This window comes from Suricata suricatta, chromosome 12, assembly GCF_006229205.1.
Source record: "Suricata suricatta isolate VVHF042 chromosome 12, meerkat_22Aug2017_6uvM2_HiC, whole genome shotgun sequence".
NCBI lineage: Eukaryota > Metazoa > Chordata > Mammalia > Carnivora > Herpestidae > Suricata > Suricata suricatta.
In genome coordinates this window covers 59,827,313-59,849,785 of record NC_043711.1, presented here as the reverse complement: position 1 = coordinate 59,849,785, position 22,473 = coordinate 59,827,313, and the positions used below count along the sequence as shown (strand labels likewise).

Below are 22,473 nucleotides of genomic sequence, written 5' to 3'. Positions count from 1 at the left end.
AAGGTTAATTGAAACATCATTTCATGGGTAATGAAATTTAAAATCGGGGTCTGCAGTCCTAGGATTTATCTACATAACTGTCTGCACTGTGAGTTCACTCTCCATGTGAACGCCTGGTGGGAAGGGACACTGGCCTTGGCCCACGGGTCGTAGCAGCCGGGGCTCTGGCGTCCGCGTAGAGGCCTCTTCAGTGTGATGGTACAGTCCCCGTCACAGATGCATCTCCAACTAGACCAGTTTCTGCCTTCCCAGGACTAAGGCTGTTCTGGAGAGCAGAGAAGTGCAAAAACCTTGTAGAAAATCCAGCACAGCGGGATTCGTGGGGTATTAGGATTTCTCTTAACCCAAATACAGCCTTGCTGGGAAAAAGCAAAGTTACCCTCTGAGTAAGTCCGTGCCAAATGTGTGGTTACGAAAGTGCCCTGGTGCTGGCACTGCTTGTCCCAGAGCATCATGAAAGGTGACCAAGGGGATATTTATCACCTTCCAAACATTTGTGGGAAATGCTCTCAGTGCAAACTCCGAAGCATTCTGCCCCTTTTGCTTTTACCAAAATATGCTGTACAGAATTTGAAAAAGAAGGCCAGGTGGTGGTGGGGAAGACATTTACACTAAAGGTGACGCTAAGAGAAACATGTTTTGCTGTAGGTGATAAGTCAAATAGATTTGAGTATAAGTTATAATTTAGTTCTAACCCATTAAAATCTTAAACCTTGCCCCACCACGGACATTTTTGGAGACCAAATGAGTGCTTGTTCCCTGAACTTGATGTTACTTGGAAGTTAACAGTATTATTTTAGTGGGGGAGTACAGGGTCTGGGCATTCCTGCAAAGGGCCATTTGCTCACCTGTACCTAGGCGGGCCCACAGAACTGGGCAGGCTACAAACACGGTTCCAAGGGCCATCTGGCAGATCATCCTAGCAGAGCCCCAGAAACCACCCATGAACCTCTGTCAGTCTATACAGGGACCCTTACCATGATGGCTCTCGTTAAGAAAGGGTTGAGGAGAGACACCTGAATGAGAACTAAACTAGAATGATCAACTCAGAATGCCCAGACCAGACAGCCTGTTCCACCATTCATTTTTAAAACTTTGCTTTGAATTCTCTTTAAATTGTTGTGAATATACTTACGAACCTGACCACTCTTCTTGGAGGGGAGGAGCCAGTCTACACGAGGCCTCACCCCCAAGGGCATCCTCTTCCCCCCAGAACTTGAGGCCTGAGTGGCCCATGGGCTCACCCCTCCCCAAGGGCACATGTCGTCCCTGTACAGACATCCGCAGAGTGACATGAACACTCACTAAACAGAGTTGAGGGGCTTCAGGATTCCTCCCCTCCCCCCACAGCAGTCTTCTAGGAACCTGCCCTCCCTGCACTTGGCAAGTGGCTGTGGCCTAAGGGATGCTGGCAGGAGTCCTTCCCAGGTGGCCAGAGGGATGGCACCATGCAAACGCAGGGACCAGAACCAGGGCCAAAAGCCAAAGCCTCTGCTGGCAGAGCTGCCCCAGGGCCGTGGACCTCCACCAAGTGAGGGAGGTTTGGCAGAGCCCAACTCATGTTTATGGATATTCAAAGAGCTCAAGGATATTAATGCCCATTGTCTTAACCCTAATGGGGACAACTTCAAGGAAAGGATTTGTGTAAATTTATCTAGAACAGACCCGTCAAAGTATTATTCATAATTTCCACTTTATTTTCTGTACAGGGTGACGTAAAACATACACACTCTTTCTGCTAAGGTAGAGTGATGGTCACATGGCTAGTTTTCATAATATAATCCTCCACCCGAGAGCTCGAGGGAGGAGTCCCCGCGGTGGCCGGCTCAGCACGTGGCGGCCGGGAGCCTGCTCCGGACCACAGCTCACACTGCGGGCAGGCGGGTCGCGGGCAGCATGCCGTGCTGCCGGGTCCTCCGATGGAAGCCACAAGGATTTGCATTTGGACATTTTCAGTGCACAATATCAGAGGAGACAATAAATGCACACACTTTGGTTACAAGGATGTCATCACGCACGGTCACAACTGTGCAAAAATACTGTTTTCAAATCATTAAATAAAAAAGGAGGAACTCACATAAGCTATATAAAAATGCTGCCACAAAAAGCAAAGCTTTCCTGTAAGAAATTCTGACTGACTTGGACTATGAACTAACCACCAATTTGCTAAAATACAAGAGCCAGAACCTAAATAGTCATTATATTTTGTTCATAAAGAATATTCTGTAACCCCTGAAAACCTAACCCAGGCCTCTCAGTCATGGTACCACCTGACGTGGACGGGACATTTCAAAAGAAGGAAGTTCAGATAATGTTAACAGAACTGTTCTTGTTTTCCTTTTATCTTCTGGCAATTCTGGTCTTGCCATTACAATTATTTTTACTCTTTTCATGTAAATTTTAAAAACAAATTCTTAACTCAGCCACTGATACCCATGTTTACTTCAACACAAATAAGCAACTCTCCAACTGTTTTTACAAACCACAGCTTCCTCAGACGGGGCTTGTCAGGGGGCCACAAGCACAGGGAAAGGAATCGCCTTAAGAGAAATCATCTGGTTCTTACTTTAAGTGGTCAGGCCAGAAGGCCCTTTTAACAAGTGAAACAAACCTTCCACACTAGAGATGAAACAATGTAGGATTTAAATGCTCTCCAGGTGGGACAGACTCACAGCATGAGAACACTTACCCCGCCTCGCTTGCACACAAGCACATTTGGCTGGTTGTGGAACAGACTGGGCAAAGGAACCTGCTCTGTGCAAATCATTTCCTCATAAGAGATTCCAACAGGAAGTGAAGAAAGTAGCAAATGGGCCATGTTCCCAAATGTACCGTAAGTGATGGCCCACTTTCTTCTAAGGATCCCAGACCTTTGGAGGAAGGAAGGAATATTCATCATATTCCAGGGCTGAAGGCAAGAGTGTCCATGGCCTCTGGTCTGTCCAGCCATCACCGACCTTCCTCTCCACCTGGCTACCCTGCACAGGTGAACCCACAACTGCACCCAGGAAATGCTCAGCCACCTGAAGGACAGCCTCCACCACCAGGCCTCAGCTGGTGCTTTCCAACTTCCTTTCTTGCTATGTTCTCCTTCATCCCAGCCTGACCTGCTCACCATCCCCATGCTCACCCCATGCTCACCATCCCTCACACACCACCTCCTCACTCAGCCCTTGGCCTGGCCATACCCTCTACTTCTGCCCAGCAAAAGCTTACCAATCCCAACTGAGGGATATCTAAAAATGAAACACCCTTCAAATTCTAGTTACTATCTGATCTAACAAGGGTGATTTCATTATGTCTTTAATGATAAATAAATTAGGAAGACCCCAAAGCTAGCTCTGAGAACAAATGCATGTCAAACTTAAGTCACTTAAGCATAAGAATATGCACAGAGAAGATTCAAGAAATAAGACCATATCTAAAGCCATAGCATGAGAGCTCATAAGTCAACAGAGCACATATTATGTAAACCAAAATGACACAACTAAATTCAAACATACAAGCTCAAACAATTCCATTAGCCAAGAGGAAAATCAAGCCTCCTTGGAAGTGGTTGGCCTTCTTCCCCAACCGGACCCACAGTAAGCCTCCGCACCTGTACTTACCCTACCTACCCCCACATTTAATAAATGGGTAAAATAATGACTGCTCTCAAGCTCTGACTAGATAACCCTCGACTCTGATGAGATTCACATGGCAGGGGCCAGCAGCCACCTTCTCAATGTGGGCAAGTGTCTGAATATGAAAATAAACAAAAGGGACATGACAATTAAATCACCTTTATAAAGAAAGGATTCTACCACAACGAAAAGTAGAAACAATTTCCAGGAAAAGGAAAAACTGTTTCTTATAGGTCTTACGTGTGCAAGTACAAATCTGTCAAACTCACCCTGACATCCGCCCATACACATAAGCCCTCCGAGGAAGCTCCCTTTTCTCACAACGTAAGTCAGCACTGTTGGCAGACCCTGGCTGTTCTGAATTTCCCCATGCACATCAGCAAACACAACGATAAAAAAGCAAACACACTGGTCACTAGCACCATCAAAAGAATCACAACAACAAATAAACAATTTCTAATGAGTGAAGTCATAAAACTCATTCCTAACAGCCATCCTGAACTAAACATGTACACTTAGAGAATATGTACAGCTGTGAATTTATAGAAAATAGGCAAAGCATCTATTATAATTAGGTTGGGTACTCCAGTCGAAGAAAAAGACATAAAAATACATGGCAAAGTTAAACATGGGCTCTGCAAATATCAAAATGACGGGAATAAGATTGTGAAGTGGGTCTCAAAAACCTGTGGGGGCTCCAGTGAGCATGGAATAGCCTATCACACCTATGAGCATGGAATAGCCTATCACACCTATGCACAGGACCTTCCCAGCTGTCTGCTTCACAAAGACACAAACACAGGGAGCTTACACGCACATGGTTTGGCTCATGTGGAACAGATTAAGCCATTAAATGGGCATCCCATAAAGATCATGTGGCCCTAACATTAAACTAAAGAGGAGTCAGCTGCATGCCACAAAGACATAAATGTTCACTTTAGGTCCCCGTCTCCTTCTCCATCTCCTTGGATGGACTTTTTGATACGAAGCAACATGGTCGTAAGCCACTGATCCAAGCGAGATATTGAGTCAAATTCCTTCACCTAGTTTAAAGAAAGAGGAACAGGAATTATTCCATGGAAATACAACCAGACACACACACAAAAAAAACAATGCCCCAGGCTGTTTAAATATTTCTAGTGATAATCCTCTAACTTTTTTTTCACTTAAACCTTTCATTCCAGTTTATAACTTTCTTCTTTAAAAGTAGTCTGTTTTTTCAATATCCTGGGACTATTTTGATGGAGCTAATGACAAGTTCCTATGCTTTTTATACTGCTCTGTATGCTAACATGCTAAACTCCTAACCACCTTTATACTTGGAAGATCATACTTCATGTGACAAAGGAAATGAGACTGTGTATAAGAAGGGAATGTGGAAAAGTACTGGTGTTGCATGAATGAATGTGCTTGCAGACATAGGACATGTGAAAGCAGAATCCCTTTAACTCATTTCAGTGCATCACCAAAGAAGGTATCTCAACAGGATGTGAATGGTTTGGTAACAAAAGTTAAATGGGAAAACATTCCCTTCCACTATCACTTCAAAGCCATGATGAATAAATTAATGGAGGATACTGAGAAATCTGCTTGATTCTAAACACAAGACAGCAAAGGATGGGAAAATAGAAAACTAATGAGCACAAAAAAAAGTCTTCCATTTTTTTATGCCAAGAATATAGCAAACTCTCACTGCTTTGTTTTTATATTTTAAGCTATATTTAACTGATTTTACTTTATAGTTATTCATGCATTAGATACTTTCAAAAGAAAACATTAAAATAGAAAAGTATAACAGTATGTGATATTCTCTCTTAAATTTGCCTCCCAGCTAAATTCAGCATGGCTAATGGAACTGTCTAATTGTAAAGGTTTATGGGATATATAAAACATGGCCTTTGGAAAATACAACTTGGGTATACTGGATAAATGTTCAAACAAATGTTCAGCATTTATATAATGAAAAAAAAAAGAAGTTTCTGTAATTTAAACTTCAAAGAATGTACTGCATCCCGAACGGATAACTTACAGCTTCAGTGTAAGCTTCACTGTTCTGTTCCTCATGAGCTTCTAGAAGTTTCTGGTAGCATAAGTATGGAAAGATTAGTTTGATAGGCTAAACAGTCCTACCCATGAATAGATACTTCAAATACAGAAATAGTATCACCTTAGTATCACATTAATTGATGTTGCCAAACACCTTACAGAATTGAGGAAATACTCAAATATAAACCAAGAACTACCCCAAGGCAGGGACCCAGTTTTTGTGCTAACGTTTCCGAGCTGCCTGGGTTAGAACACAATGCTTCTGGCCTTGACGCTGCGGCATTTGAGACCCACTCTACAAAAGCAGGAGAAGGCCAGTGCTCCTCATAGAATTAGAACTTCACTTCAGATCCAATCCCACCAGACAGCAAAGGCTGTTTTTCTTCGAAGTTGTGATGTTACTTACTTTCAATAACTTACATTCTCTCGAATCAGTAAATGCTGGAAACATTTCCTCATACTTCTCAAGAGCAAGCTAAAAGAGAAAACCTCTCGTTAATGTCCAACTTGCTGAATCAGGAAATAAAGCACTTCCTATTTGAACATTCTAGTCCTTCAGCAAGATCTACCTGCAGCGTACTTAAGTGTATAACAAGTATGCTGTTAGACTCAAGGTCAAAATTAGCACAGGAAACCTATTCAATATGAATTCGCAACTTCAGTCACGAATACATTTCTAAACTATTTTTTCTGAATTAGGTTGCTGTAGAGATGACAATGTGGACCAAATTTAATTCTTAAAAACACACAGACCAGGTGTCCATTTCCACCCACTACACTGTCCAGATTCCAAATAAATCCCAGTCAGACCTCGGCTGGAGGCTGGAGGGAAGGACACCTTCCCTTCAGTGGCTTCACTTCCGCCCTCCCACTTCCAGACAGGACACAGCAAGGATGCCCAGATCTCTGCCTCCTTTCTTTCCAGTCCCCATTCCGACTTGATTTTGGAGTTTGAAAGATAAGATGGTATTCTACTTTTACTTTTTCCCCCTTAACCCCCTAGTATCTTTAAAGTAAAACTACTGAAGGGAATGTGGCTACCAGTTCAGCAGCTGTAACAAGATTACAGCCAGGATGCACAGCACAGCATTATTACTATTATTAATTATTAATGTAGGCATCTCGGTCTTGTTACAACCACAATCACCGAATGAAGCACATCACGAATGATAGAGGGCCCGAGACCTATTTTCATGGGTCAAATGCAGCAGAAACTAGAACGAACTGCAGGGCTCCTTACCTTGGCATTCAGCTCATCTACTATGAAGTGACAGAGGGCCGCTTTAAAGAAGTAGTCCTTTGCACTGTACTTCAACAAAGGATTATCCATAGTGTTTGCCCCAACCTAGGCACAGAGAGCAGACTTAGATTTCAAAGGTTTGCCTTCCTAGAAGGCAAACCGATCCTCATCTGCCCTTTAGAAAACACTTGTGTATCTTTCTTACATCGGTTTAGCTACAAATACATCTTTTTAACCCAGTATCACACACTAGGAAATTCTACTAGATAAGAAATGATATTTAATACATAAAGTACTAACCTGTTAAAAATGACCCAGAAAACTTCTACTTCCAGGAAGATGGAATAGATATTGCTAAGTGCAACTAAAAGCCCCAGTCATTTTAAGATAAAACCAACACAAGGTGACTGAAAGGTGGAGACACTAAGACACATGGAAAACACAGCCGTGGGGGGGGAGGGGGAGGGTTCTTTAGGTTTTCTTTTTCTTTCATATATCCTTGGAACAAAAAGTTAGCAACCCATAAATGCCACCCTGGATGCAGCAAAAAAGAAAAAAGAAAAAAAGAGAAAGAGAGAGAATATACAAAAGTTTGCTTTCTCTAGCTGAAGGACCAGGAAAGGGGCAGCCTAGCAAGACAGAAAAGTTTGGAAATTATTGCTCTACTCGAAATACCACAGAAAACTGTGGCCCCACCCCCACTTACTTCAGCAAAGACCCCAGACTGAGCTGGGGTGTCCATCCTTTTGAGACTGCAGGGAGATCCCCAAAGCCCTGCCCCCTGCTTGGTGGCTTCACAGGGCCCAGCAGGGAACCAAGCCTTCATCCCTACCAGCTAGTAATGGCCCACCCTTCACCCCTGCTGAGGCAGTGGAGACCACTGGGGAGCCTGGGCCTCACTTCCACCCAGCAGCCCAGCAGGAAAGAGGGAGAGGTCATCCCTCATCTCCCAGCAGATAAGGTATCAGAAGAGGCCTATGGAGGCTTATGACTTCCACCACCACCTGGCCGAGCAACCCCAATGTAGTATGGTGGCTGCCCAACAACAGTAGTGAGGGTCCCAGACGTTAATGGAGGCCCAGTGGGGACTGAGCTTCAAGCTCCAGAAGGCAGCAGTGAAGTGACAGGCCCCTACCTTATCCAGAGCAGGGTCACAGGACACAAGCTGAGAGGGAAGGTTTAAATAGGTGCCAGTCCAGTTGTCAACAGTAACTCACTCATAATACCCAAAAAGGAGATCTTAAGCTGAATGAAAAACAACCAACCAATGACAGCTTTGAGGTGACAGAACTATTAGAATTAACAACAAAGATTTTAAAGGAGCCCTCATAAAAATGCTTCAAGCAGTAATTACAAAATAATGCTTAAAACTAAAGAAAAAGGCGAAAGCATCAACAAAAAAGAAATTTCCAACAAAAAAAAATTCATAAGATATAAAGAAGAAACAAGTGGAAATTTCAAAACTGAAAAACACAGTAACCAGTATAAAAAGTAGATGCGGTCAACAGCAGAATAGATGGAAAAGATGAATGAATCAGTGAACTGATAACAGAAAATTAGAAATTACTCAGTCTCAACAACATAGAGCAGACAGATTGAAAAATGAACAGAGTATCTGGGACTATCAGAATATAAAATAAGGTCTAATACTCAAGTTATCTGAGTCCTGGGAGAAGATGTCAGAGAGAGGGGCTGAAAAAGCTCTTGAAATAATGGCTGAAAACCTCCTAAATGTGGCAAGAAACATAAACCTATGGACTCAAGATGCTTGGTGAAACTCAAACAGGATGAAAGCAAAGATACCCGGGCAAAGCTGCATAAACTTCTGAAAAACTGAAGCCAAGGACAAAATGTTAAAAGTGGCCAGAAAAAAACAGTACCTTATCTACAGAAGAAAAACAACTTGAATGACAGCAGACTTCTCCTCAGAAGCCAGAGAGGCTATAGGTGGCACATTTTTCAGGTACTAAAGAAAACAACTGTCAACCCAGAGCTGTATACCCTGGGAAAAGATGCTTCACGAATGAAGAGGAAATCAAAACATTCCCAGATGAAGGAATACTAAGAGTTTGTCACCAGTTAACTTGACCTAAAAAAAATGGCAAAAGGATATTTCTCTAAATGTAAACGAAACAATGAAAGAAGTAATCTTAGAATATCAAAAGAAAGAAAGTACATAGTAAGGAAAATATGGGTAAATACAATGGGCTTTTCTTCTTGAGTTTTCTAAATTATGTTGGACAGTTTAAGTAAAAATTGTATCATTGAGGTCGTTCTCAAAGTATGGCGAGAAAATTATATATTGAATTGAAGAGGAGAAAGGGACAGGAAGGTTTTTATATTTCGCTGGAAATAAAAGTGATGATATTGTTAGCTTGTGATAAATTCTGTACATGCTATACCTAGAGCAATCATTAAAAAAAGCTATTCAAAGTCATTTGCTTGAAAACACTATAGACAATCAAACAAACCACTATAAGGCAGGAAAAAGAAAAAAAACAGAGCATAAATAGAAAGCAATAAAAAAATGGCAGACTTAAGTCCTGATATATCAGTAATTACACTAAATGTGAATGCTCTAAGTACACCAATTAAAAGACAGACATTAGTAGAGTAGATTAAAAAGCATGACATAACAACATACTGCCCACAAGAAGCTCACTCAGTTACAGTGATATAGGCAGGTGGAAAGAAAAAGGATGGGAAAAGCTATCTCATATAAACATTAACCAAAAGTAAGCAAGAGGCTGTATAAGGTAAAGTAGACTTCAGAACAAAGAAAATTACCTGAGACAGAGGAGGACATTATAAAATGATAAAAGTATCAATGCATCAAAAAAAACATGGCAGGGGTGCCTGGGTGGCTCAGTCGGTTGAGCGTACAGCTTCAGCTCAGGTCATGATCTCATAGTTCATGGGTTCGAGCCGCAAGTTGGGCTCTGTGCTGACAGCTAGCTCAGAGCCTGCAGTCTGCTTCAGATTCTGTATTTCCCTCTCTCTCTGACCCTCCCCTGCTCGCACTGTCTCTGTCTCTCAAAAAATAAATAAAAAACATTAAAAAAAAAAACATGGCAATTCTAACCATGTATGTGACAACAAGAGCTGCAAAATATGCGAAGCAAAGACTGTTAGAAATGAAAGAAGAGAGACAAATCCATAATCACAGTTGGAGACTATAATACTCCACTCTCAACAATGGACAGAAAAAGAGAATTAGCAAGTATACAGAAAAACTCTACAATGTCATCAACCAAGAAAGTCTAATCAACATTACAAAACATGTCACCAAGCAATAGTAGAGCTACAGAACAAATGAAGCCAGACCATGTTCTGAGCCACAAAACAACTTTAACCAATTGATAAGAACTGAAATCACACAGAGTATGTTCTCCAGCCACAATGGAATCCAACCAGAAATCAACAACAGAAAGATTAACAGGAAAATCTCTGAACACTTGGTAATTAGCAAAATATTTCTAAATAATCCATGGAAATCAATAAATACAATGAAATAAATGAAACAATTTAACAGAATTATGAGACAGAAAGCATTGTTTAGAGGGGAACTGATAGCACTAAATATGCATACATAACAAAGAGGGAAATCAACAAGCTAGCTGCCACCTCAACTCCCTAAAAAAGGAAGAACGAAATAAATCTAAAGACAGTGGAAGGATGAAATAACATTAGAAATCAATGAAACTGAAAATAGAAAAAAAGAGGAAATCATTGAATTCTACCAAATGCAGAATTGGCAACTGGGTGGCTCAGTCGGTTAAGCATCCAACTTTGGTTGAGGTCGTGTTCTCATGGTTTGTGGATTCGAGCCCTGCGTTGGGCTCGGTGCTAATAGCTCAGGGCCTGGAGTGTGCTTTGGATTCTGTGTGTGTCTCTCTCTGCCCCTCCCCGACTCATGCTCTCAGTCTCTCTCTTAATATAAATAAATAGGGGCGCCTGGGTGGCTCAGTCGGTTCAGCCTCCGACTTTGACTTCAGCTCAGCTCATGAACTCACAATTCATGGGTTTGAACCCCGCACCAGGCTCTGTGCTGACAGCTCAGAGCCTGGAGCCTTGCTTCAGATTCTGTCTCCTTCTCTCTCTGTTCCTTCCCTGCTTGAACTCTCCCTCTCTCTCAAAAATAAATAAATATAAAAAATAAGATAAAATGTAAATAGATTTATATAAGTAAAACAAACAGACAAACATTTTAAAAAATGGCCAAAAAGCATATGAAAGGGGTCTCAACATCACTAACCATCAGGGTAATGGAAATCAAAACCACAGCAAAGTGTCACTTCACACTCATCAGGGTAGCTATTGTCAAAAAACACACAAATGAAAACAGAAAACAGAAGGTATCGGTAAAGCTGTAGAACAACTGGAACCTGTGCACATTACTGGTGGGACGTAAAATGATGCAGCTGCTGTGCAGGAGTTTGGCAGTTCCTCAAAAAGTTAAAAACAGGGGCACCTAGGTGGCTCAGTCAGGTAAGCATCTGCCTCGGTTTTGGCTCAGGTCACAATCTCACGGTTTGTGAGATGGAGCCCCACATCGGGCTCTGTGCTGACAGCATGGAGCCTGGTTGGCATTCGGTCTCAACCTGTCTCTCTGCCCCACTCTTGCTTGCACTCTCTCTCTCAAAAAAAAGGTAAAGACAGACTTGCCTCATAAACCAGCAATCCCAATCCTAGGTATATAACCAAGAGAACAGCAAACAGACTGACTCACAAACATGCAAATGAAGTTTTCAGGGCAGAACTATTCATAATTGGTGAAGTGGAAAAAACGCAAATGTCTATGAAGTGATAACCAGGTAAACTAACCATAGAATATTATGCAGCTATGAAAAGAAATGAAGTATCATTATGCTTTTTTAGTGTGTTTCAGGGTTTCAAGATGAACCTTGAAAAAACCATGGTAAGTGAAAGAAGCTGGTCACAAAAGGCCACATTTCCTAGAAGGCCTAGAATAAACAAATCCATTGAGACAGAGTAGAGAGTGATTTTCAGAAACCAGGAGAAGGGGAGATAGGAGTGTCTCTTGTGGGACGATGAAAATATTTTGGAATTAGATACTGGTGATGTTTACACAACTTTGTGAATATACTAAAACCTACTGACTTGTATTCTTTACCAGGATGAATTATATGATATGTGAATTATATCTTGATAAAAAGGAGTACTGAAAAAGTTTAAAGTTTAATTAAAAAAAAAAAAGACTCAGTGTGACTTCTACTGGAAGTTGGCAAGACCGCGGCCGCCTCACCTGCTCATAGATCTCGATGGCTTTCTGGTACTGCTCCAGCTGGGCGGCATACGCTGCCACTTTCAGCAGACACTTGTTAGCTGAACTGCAATCAAGAACCAGAGCAGATCAAGTAACAATCCGACCGAAAAATGAAGAGGTATCCCAGAACACCTTCATCTGGTATAGCCTGACATGCTCATAGAGTATGGTGAAGATTTGTCTTTTATCACACATAACAGAAGGCATTTAATTATATTAAGAAAAAATACTTGCCTGTTCGATTCTTCCCCTTTGTAATAATCAGCTGACTGTTCATAATGGGCAATAGCCTGAAAAACACACATGTATTTTATTTAAACTACTTGTCTAAAGAACTACGTTTAAGAACTACAATTGCATAGGTATTATTCCTATAGCTAAACTTATTTCAACAGCACACCTTTCACAACTTGGCCTCCTTTACTTGAGGAATAGAAAAAAGCACATCCAGCATACTCACTGTCTACCAAACTCTTTTCTTCCCTTCCTCCAAGGCAAATGCCCAGCTACACCATTTCCCCAGCCCCCATTGCAACTCCAGGCAGCTGTGACCCGCTGTTTCCAACATAATGTAAAGAGACATGCCGTGGGCCTCTACCATGGTTGGCCCATCTGCTTGACCGAACATTCTTCTCCAGGCCTCCTCCCTTTCCATGAGCTTAAATGGCAATGACCAAGTCTGGAGAGACCGTAGAAGCCACAAATCGAAGATGGCAGAACTGTCCACCTTGTTCCTAAATAACTACAAAGGGCAGAATGTACCTCAACCACCACGTACCCACTGTTGCCAAACCCAGAGCAGCTATGCTGGATGGTTATTTTAGAGACTTTATGTCTCTAAATAGAGACCTCTATTACATTTTAGGTCTATAGCTTGCCTCAGCAGCACAGACTCTCCTCATTAATACCTTATGTGTCATCTAAAATAATGGTGCTGCCTTCACACTAAAATGTGTGGTGATGAATTAGCAGCAGTCAAGTGGAGAGGAAACAGAGGTTTCAAGCTGAAAAGCTAGAAGCCTTTGTCATGCTGTGGCATGACATTTAGTGAAATCAAGCATATGACAACTCAGAAGGCAGAACACATCCCTACTGGAGCCAGAAACTCTACAGGAAGAAGCTGTATGGAAAGAGACAGACAATTGTGTGTATTGTTTTTAGCAAAGCTTCGTAAGACAGAACTCCGGAAAGAAGTAGCTTGTTTATAGGCAATTATGAAAGAAAACGGACAGGGTCTAGTGATAGGGCCTTGTATATCTGGAAAGGCCAATGGCTTCTATACCCCAAATGACAAAACATAAGTCTGAATAACATTTTAAACTAGGGGCCTGGCAAACTTTTCTGTAACAGCCCAGTTTATAAACATTTTAGGCTTTGTGAGTCATATGATGTGCTGCAACAACTTAGTTCTCCCGTGGTACCACAAAAGCAGCCACAGACAGTAAACGAATGAATGTGTCTAGGTTCCAAAAGCTTCATTTATGGACAATTTCAACTTCATGTAGTTTTTATGTGTTGTGAAGTGCTTTTTTCTGACTAATGATTAAAAAATGTGAAAACTATTCTTAACTTGGGTGTACACAAACAGCTGGTGGGTTTGTAGACCTCTGCCTTAAATTTCAAGGTTTTTCCAGTTAAGCCCTGAAGAGGAAGAGGGCTGGTACTACACAAACATCAGGCTACGGTGCTCCCTTCCCACTAAGCCCATAGCTTCAAGGAAGTCCTACCCAATGACTGAACAAAGAGGCACAAAGACAAGAAAACAACAAAGAGGCTAGGGAACTATGTTAAAGACCACTCTGGCCATGGTTCCTGGTAGCTGACTGGAAGCAAAGACAGACCTGGTCATAAAACCTCAACCCCCATCTTCCTGCAGGTACTAGCGCAATGACCAAAACCAACACTGACTTGGTTTACAAAATCTGTTTACCTCTGAGGCCACAGGCCGAAGGGGCCACAGCCAACATCAGCCATATCTGGACTGCAGAGCACCATGGGCAGTTTGTGAAAAACTGACACCTATGCGTTTGAATAATTATGTTTTAGGTCCATTTGGTCAGCCTACCCTAACTGATATACTCCCCAAAGAAATCTGCTGAGTATTATTTATAATGGGCAAAACTAGAAACAATGTAAGTGATTAAATATAATAAACTACTGTGCTAAGATTAAGAATAATGAAAGTTATCAATATGGAAAGTTCTCCATGAAATATTAAATTAACAAATAGCCATGAAAGAACAGATACACCGTAGTTCTCTTTCCACACATACATAGACGCATAGAGAATATATCTGGGAGACTTCCCAGAGCACTTGTCAGAGCTGTCACATACACATGTATGGGGGATGATCTGATGAATGTATGTGTCCTCCCACTAAAATGTAAGCTCTGTAAGGCAGGTCTCACATTATGTCCCTGAACCTATCAGAGTGTCAATCGAACAGTAGGTGCTCAGTAAACACATGCTAAGTGAATGTAGGCAAACTGCATTTCAAATGATAGCTCCCTACTAAACTACTGCCAATATCTTACTTAGCCTGAAAAGGCTACAAAATAAAAGCTTTTCATTGAATTCCTAATTAATCAAAAATAATCTTCTTTGAACTGTTCCTATACTCTAAAGTATTCAGCACTCTTTTCTATCATAACAGATGGGAGTAAAGAATGAGAAATGTGACTGAATCTTTAGAAAAGAGTATCAAATGGCATAACCTCAGGGAGTGGGGCCAGGGGGTGGGGGTGGGGACTGTCACTACTTATCTTTCTAGTTCTCATAACACCAGAACTCAATGAACAGTGCTGGGTTAACTGTATGTAACTGCTGTTTTGAGGTAAAAATAAGTGGCCAAATATGGACAATTTGGTTTAACCAAATACTTATTAAATAATGATACTGGTCCATCAAAGTGTTATAACTGTAAACTACAGCCAGATTTATCACAGCAAAAAGAAATTTAAAGCTTAGTTTTTAATAGTGCTAAGTAAACCAATAATAAAACTTTATAATACTTCCAAGTTTTGACAGAGGATACAGTTGAAAGCTTATCTAGTGGCTTAACGAGAAGTTTCAGAGAAAAGAGGTTGTCACAGGTTATCTTTGGATGTTCACACCTAGTCTGGAGTTTTAACATGCAGTGAAATTTAGCAGGCACAAGTAGACCCTTGCACCTTACAAAGTTCCCCACACTTTCTTACAATTTCAAAGACCTGTTAAATATCAAAAGTAGAAGACAGCCACCAATAATAACTGCACACATAACTATAAACCCAGACACAAAATTATCCTGTTATCCTGCATTAATATTCCCTCTTGGGGAATCTGGTTAATGTCACAAAGCTGGAAAATACATGAATCCTAAAATGAGAGACAAGACCCTTTAGGACTGCGTCCTCATCAGTCTTAAAACAAATGGAATTTCCACATCTCAAGGTTAAGAGTCAACTTAACCTTGAGATGGGATCAACTCTTTTAGAATATATACCCCCAGACAGGCTTAATATGTACTTGCACTTGCCATAGGCACATCCTACATGGTAACCAACAGTATTAAATCATGTTCTCCAGGGACTGAAACAGAAATGGTCAGTTTCTCTGGGTCATTTAAAGGCCCGTTTAAAAAGGATCCATTTATTAATTTGCTTGTTTTATTTCATGAAATCAAAGAAATAATGTGAGCCTCTGAAACTTCACACCCTTCGTTGGCCACTAGCTAAAGTCTGTCACAAATCATAGAACATACAGTAGCTTGTATTAACAGAGAAGAAATTCATTTTTAATAAATTAAATGTAAGGTACCTTAGTAGAACTGATTTTCAAACTTAAACTTCAGGTGCCACTGACCATAATCTGGTGAGTCTAACCAGGGAAGCAAGGGCAATGATTTATAAACACAGGAGACCAAACATCATGGAATACTGCAGGGTAACTAACCCTCTATGTGCTGAGTTATATTCTTTGTTTTTAATGTTTATTTATTTTTGAGAGAGACAGAGCAAAGGCTGGGGAGGAAAAGAGAGAAAGGGAGATACAGAATCCAAAACAGGCTCCAGGCGCTGTGCTGTCAGCACAGAGCCCAACGTTAGGCTTGAACTCACAAGCCGAACTCACATGCCTTGAGACCATGACCTGAACTGAAGTTGGACGCTTAACCCACTGAGCCACCCAAGTGTCCCATGCTGAGTAATGTTCTTAAACTGCTTTTAAAAGGGCAGGTCATATTAGTGAAGGGAGATGCCACCTGCTGGTCAACTTGCAGAATTGCAGGAATGCAATGAATACTGGGGGCTTCAGAAGCTGCCATGACAAATCACATTTTTTTAAAAGAAAGAAAGCAGGAGAACACTACAGATCATTTTCAGATCACCTTCAATTTCACACATGGGCCTTTCACAAGTGGTTGCCCGAGAGCATGCCCTGGCAGGAGAGACTGCACAGTGCCGCGGGCTCTTGCCCCCAGTGTCCTCTCCTGATCATCCTTAACAAGAAGCCCACGGAACTGTCCCCACTGGAAAGACACTCTGCACGAGTGCTTGTCCCCTCAAGATGATTCAGCCTTGGTAAAGATACTGTACCCACCAGAGACACCCTGAAAAATAAATATCCCAACCGCACCAGACCCCTCTCCTTTCTGTTCCGTCATCAGCTCTGCAGATGTGAGCACAGAAAGACCCAGGTCTGCGTCTCCCATCCTCTCCAAAATCTGCAGATAACCTCTCTGAGGACAAGTGCCATATGCAATGCATTCAGTGTCTCTGATTTAGTCAGGAGCGGAGCACCCTTAGAAAACCATGGCACATATGACAAAATGGCCAAATCATGAATTCTATCCAGTGAGTCATAGTGAATTTTGTGCTGTATAATCACGAGGTGGTGGTCAGCATGAAGTCAGAGGGCGAAGAGTAACAATGCCAGTCCAACTTTAGTAGTCAAAGACATGTCCCCGAACCAGGCAGGTACACTGCTATGGCAGAGATGATGGAGTGTCAGGGCCTCCTATGTCCATAGAGTTCTAGGCTCTTGAGATTGATTCATCAATAAACGAGAGGCAAAGCTCTGTGCTGACATGGGGTGCCCACACTCGTGTAGGGAAAGATGATGAATAACAGGAATGATGAGCAAGCATTTGTAGCATATGATGTAAGGTGACATGTGCATTGCAATAAAAAGAGCCAAGGTGGGGGAGGTGTCTGGGTATGTATTCGTGGCAAGCTGGGGTTCTGATTTTAACTAAGTGGTCATGACAGGTCTCATAGAAAAGGTAACAAATTGAGCAAAAATTTGAAGGAAAAAGGGGAGTAAGCCATGTGGGAACCTGTAGAAGAGCCCCAAGGACAGAGGAGGAAACAGCAGTGCAAAGGTCCTGAGGCAGGAGCTCATCTGGCATGTGTGAGGATCATCAAAGAAGTCATGGTGGACACAGCATGCTTTACAGCATGGGAGAAAATGGTGGGGAAGAGCAAGAGGACAGTTCAACGAGGCACACAGTTGAGGGGTGAGTCAGTGGAGCCTTGGGGGCCATCTGAAAGGCTCTGGCTATTCCTGAGTAAAGAGGGGGTTACATCAGGTTATAAGCAGTGGAGGCACAATCTGATCTACTTTAGACAAGGATCACTCTGGCTGCTCTGTTACATTGGAGAGAGGGGGACACTATTATTGGCAAAAGCCAGTGTAATATATATGAAACTATCATTTCCTATGAGGAGAAAAATTCTCATATGTTGGCAATAGTACCAGTCTTGCTAACTTCCAAACAGCTGCCATACTATACCTATCCCCTGGATTTTGCTCAACATGCTATTTCTCAGTATAAAGCCCCCTTTCCCTGAGAAAATGCACAGGAGGGGGTGATGGGGACTTTGTGTCCAAGGCTCAGAACTCGAGCAGGAGCAGAAACGGGCACCAATTTGGAGACTCTTGCAGTGACCCGGTGAAAGCTGGGGGGACAAGGTAGTGAGAGAGCGGGGACTTGGAACCTGGAGAAGAGCACCACAGAAATTGTCCATAGGCTGAATGTGGAGAAAGAGAGGATGCCTGTGGTTCGGAGGGGAACATCATGGGGGGTGGGGGGCGGCGTGAATCAGACACACTGGGCTGGCGGTGATGGTTGGCAGACAGGAGGAGGTGTGGAGGGAGATCTGGGTGCAAACAAACCTGCGAGCCACTGGCACACAGATGATCTGTAAAGCAGTGACACTGAGTACAGAGAGGCACTCAGAACAATGTGGAGTGAGAGAAGACACAGAGTCATCCTCAGGGTCCCCCACACTAGAGCATGGGGAGAAGAGGAGACACCACCAGGTGTCTGTTCCAGAAGCAGACAGATGGCATGAGATAAAAGAGAAAGAGGCATGCCCATCTGATGCTGCATGGGGCTCAGGGAGTGCCCTGACCCTTCAGATAGGACAGAACTATAACCCCAAGAGCATGACTGGTGCTTATCAGCCTGACCAGAGCGACGGCTGGCCTCCACTGCCCCTTCTCTTTCTCATTCACACCTCTGGTCTCCCACAGCACTCAGGGCAGTGTTACATAAACATCTGCCTCCAGCCTCCGTATCTGACAAATGTCGTCCTCTTGCCGAGGTGCCCTTAGTCCTGCTGGTGACCCCGTGACTGAGAAGACAGGGTGATAAAGGATGAAGCCCCACACTGGGCTAGCTGTGCATCAGCTCTGCTGGATCCAATCTGAGTGGTTCCAGGCAGCTCAGTTTTTCCGAGCCCTAGTTTCCACACCCATAAAGAGGCCTCTGTGCTGTAGAGCTAAAAAGCAGTAAAATTCACAGCATGCCAGCAAAGACAAAGCCTGGGAAATAGTAGTGCACAGTAAGTGTTTCCTCCTCTCTTCTTTTGCTGCTATAAACCACAGCTCAGAAAATCAGACCCATGCGAAACAGAGGTGCTGGCCAGGCCAGCGTTCAGCTCCCTTCCTCCTCCAGGTCAGGGCCTAAATATAAAGGTGAACACACCCATGCAGTCCTGAAGCTTCCATCCTGAAGCCCAGAGGAAGACTTCTGCTAACACCACTATCCTGACACAATTCCCCCAGAGCGGAGACAGCGGGCAGGCTTGGTAAATCTTACCCAGCTCTCAGGTGCCAGGCACTCACCTGAGGAGAAGCATGTCCAGACCTTGGCCTGCTGGGTTTCCCATCTCCACAATGAGGCAATCTCAATGGTCTGCACTACTCAACTGCTGGAAGGGGGAGGCTCCCTAAGTTGTGCTGTCTACCTGCCTCACACCCACCTCTGGAGGAACACACCCCCAGCTCACCTTCTCGATGTCCACAAGTTCAGTCTCATAGATTTCCGCAATGGTGATGTGGTGCTTGGCTGCAATCGTAAACCTTCCCTGGGGAAAAACATAAAACAGTCACGTTCTGCTTTTCCCTTTTTGAATGCCAACCACTCTGGGAAGCAAAACACAACAAAGAAAGTACAACTGTAAAGCCATCGCCAGAACTCCACCCCATAGCCACTCACGCAAGGCAGGGTCTTACCATGTCTGTGTAAATGTCGATGGCTGCATTTAAGCAGTTGATAGCCTCTGAAGCGAAGGCATTTAAGAAAAACAATGAAAAATCCATTCAGTCAAAGAGGGTTCTGGGGAGCCTATCTTCTTGGCTGTTACTAGAATATTAAGGAGGTTGGACTTGGGGCACAGGGCGGGCAGGTGAATTAGTGAAAAGCAAGCAGAAATCACACACAAGCCAGACCCCACAGTATGCTATGGTCCCCAGCAAGTACTATGCCTTGTAGGGAATCACAGCTGGGTAGGGTACTGGCTCAGTCATCTCCGCTGGAGAGTGAGAACCCAGCCAGGGCGAAGCCTGCATTAAAGAGCAGACAAAGCCATAGGGGCTGTCATCAACACTGATCAGTTCTAGTTGCCAAAACATGAGTGTAAATGCATTCTTCACTGATATCACGTATCTATATGAGTTGTGGAAGACAGTCTTTCACAAGGAAGATCACTTCAACAGACTCAACTCTTCATGCAGCAAAAATCAAAAGCACTTTGAAATAATTGTTCAAACAACTCTTAGGCGAAGTCAGCATTTCATAAAGTGCTAAATTGAGGGGTACGAAAAAGAAATCTAGTAAGTGATACTGTTAATAAGTTCTATTAATTTTCTAAAACTGAGCCAACAAATTTCCTGTCACCAAATGGTGGTGTTTATAATGCTAGCATACAGTTGACAGCTCCAAGGTTATTGTTCGTGCTTTAAAGGAGGTAAGCAAAGAAAAAAGGCCTGACTGAAAAGCAGAAAGTACACAGAGTAACAAAATTAAAAGCAACTTCTTCCCTATGTAAGCTATGTAAGAAATGTGAGCTGTTACACTTTAAAAATTCAGAAAAGTAGGTTACCCATAATGCCACTCAAACCACTGCTATTATTTTGATGTACTTTTCCTTCCAGTGTTTTCTGGATGCATTTCCACGTGCACAGATTTTTTAATAAATTTGAGACCTCAATTCTCATGTGGTTCTTTGGTTACCATGTGGACATCTACCAGGTCACTGGAGATGCTCTGAATCCAGGGACTTTAATGCTCAAATCATATCCTAGAATACTGATTCATTATAATTTTGCCATTCCACTCTTGCTGTTCATTTCGGCTGTGTTCAGTTTTTCACATTCAAAAACAGAATGTGATTAATATTTATGCAAAAGCCCTTGAAATATCTTAGTTCTCAATAATATATTCATAAAAGCTGAGATTTCTGTGCTAAAGCGCACTGCTAAAAGAAAAATATGGAGGCTCCGCAGCTACCAGTGAATGTGCCAAGGAAAGACGTTAATGCTTTTAATCACTAAGTATGTACTCTTAACTAAAAAAGGAATAACATTTGTAAAATTTTGTCACTTTAAATACCCAAGTTCATTATTTCCTCAAAGCCAGTACTTTGAAAAACACTTAAAAAAAGTCATATGAATACTATGAATAAGTTGTTTTTAACTATCAGCTATTACAATCTCCTATTAACTGGATCTTCAAATGTACCAGGTATTTAGGGGTGAGAGACCAGTACTTTGTAAAGAAATATATATTCATAAAATTAAGAAGATGTAGATAAAATTTGAAGCTAATTTCCAAAACATTTTCCAAGATGCACTATGAATGGAATTTAAGAAAATGGGTGTTATGACAAATTGAACATAATTTCTCCTTGTAAAAGCTCAAAATGATTATAGAAAAACCCCTAAAGGTACTAAAATCTCTATTACCCCAAAGCACAAACATTTTCTTTTACCAGGACTCAAAGGTCTGGCAGCGTAACCTGCAAGGAGGTCCCCAACATCAACCTGATGGCCCTAGTTACAGAGAGGTGGAGACATGTCTTACCTTGAGGGTCGGCCTTTTTGTAAGCATTTCCAGCATCTACAAAGCTGGTGGCAGAATCATGCTTGCTCTGAAGCTGCATGTGGAGCTTGGCTGCCTGACAAAATGCATTTCCTGCAGCTGAGAAAGACAAGTTGCTATAATTAATCACAGAGGAGCAAGTGTCCCCAGAGTGGCCCATGCTCTAAGTGCTACAAAATTGCTAGAAAAGTTCCACGTCACTGAAAAGAAGTGTTCCAGTCAGAAGCATGCATAAATGTGATCAAGTGCCTCTTGGGTGTGTGCAAAAAACCAGAACCAAGTTTAAAGGGTGACAAAGCCCCTCTTAGCTCCAGAAGACCTTCCAAATGGCACCTGAGTGATGGGCCTCCATTTAGTACCAGAGCCAGTCATGTTCAACTCTGTCCCCCAGCATTTACTAACAGTGACTAGGGCTACAAGCCACATATGTTTAAAGAAAGCTAAAATACTGAGGTCAAGGACACTTATTTCCTCATCTTTCTATCTCATAGCGTCCACTGGACTTGGCTGTCATCACTGAAGAAACTGCTAATGGAGCTCCTTGGACAAAGTAAGTATCTCAGAGAGTGAAAGTTAGGCCCACAATTTCAAAACTCAAAATTTCTTCTTAAATTATAAAATCTGATTGACCTTTATATGAGGTTTAACCTGACTTTATCTCCCACTTAGTGTGGACAACGTGCCAGCAGGTTCCCTGCAGGTTTGCTTATAAGGTAGGATTGGTTATAAGGTGCTGCCCAGATTTCTGGTGAGACGACGTACAGTGTAAAGGTTTATGTACTTAAACAGAAAAGGTTTTGATCAGGGACTGTTGACTCTAGAGGGGCAGAAAAAATGAGGGAAGGAATCCACAGCAAAGCAGTCCTGCAAATAAGGAACAAATGCTTGAAGGCAAAAAAGGCTGAGAACAGA

General features: G+C 42.4%; 1 protein-coding gene across 2 annotated transcripts in view; it reads right to left on the bottom strand.

Moving 5' to 3' along the window:
* Positions 1-1,674: 1,674 nt before the first annotated feature.
* NAPB (NSF attachment protein beta) overlaps positions 1,675-22,473 on the bottom strand; it is a 37,273-nt gene continuing 16,474 nt past the window's right edge. Inside the window, exons 3-11 of one of the 2 annotated variants that reach the window (XM_029917455.1) lie at positions 21,544-21,660; positions 19,695-19,741; positions 19,469-19,546; positions 12,431-12,486; positions 12,176-12,260; positions 6,910-7,014; positions 6,076-6,144; positions 5,653-5,703; positions 1,675-4,666 (exon numbers count right to left, since the gene is read on the bottom strand). In XM_029917455.1, coding sequence (XP_029773315.1) covers positions 4,556-4,666; positions 5,653-5,703; positions 6,076-6,144; positions 6,910-7,014; positions 12,176-12,260; positions 12,431-12,486; positions 19,469-19,546; positions 19,695-19,741; positions 21,544-21,660 — 719 coding nt within the window. In that variant the 3' untranslated portion in view covers positions 1,675-4,555. The remainder of the gene's footprint in view (positions 4,667-5,652; positions 5,704-6,075; positions 6,145-6,909; positions 7,015-12,175; positions 12,261-12,430; positions 12,487-19,468; positions 19,547-19,694; positions 19,742-21,543; positions 21,661-22,473) is intronic. The other variant, XM_029917456.1, reaches the window with a different exon arrangement.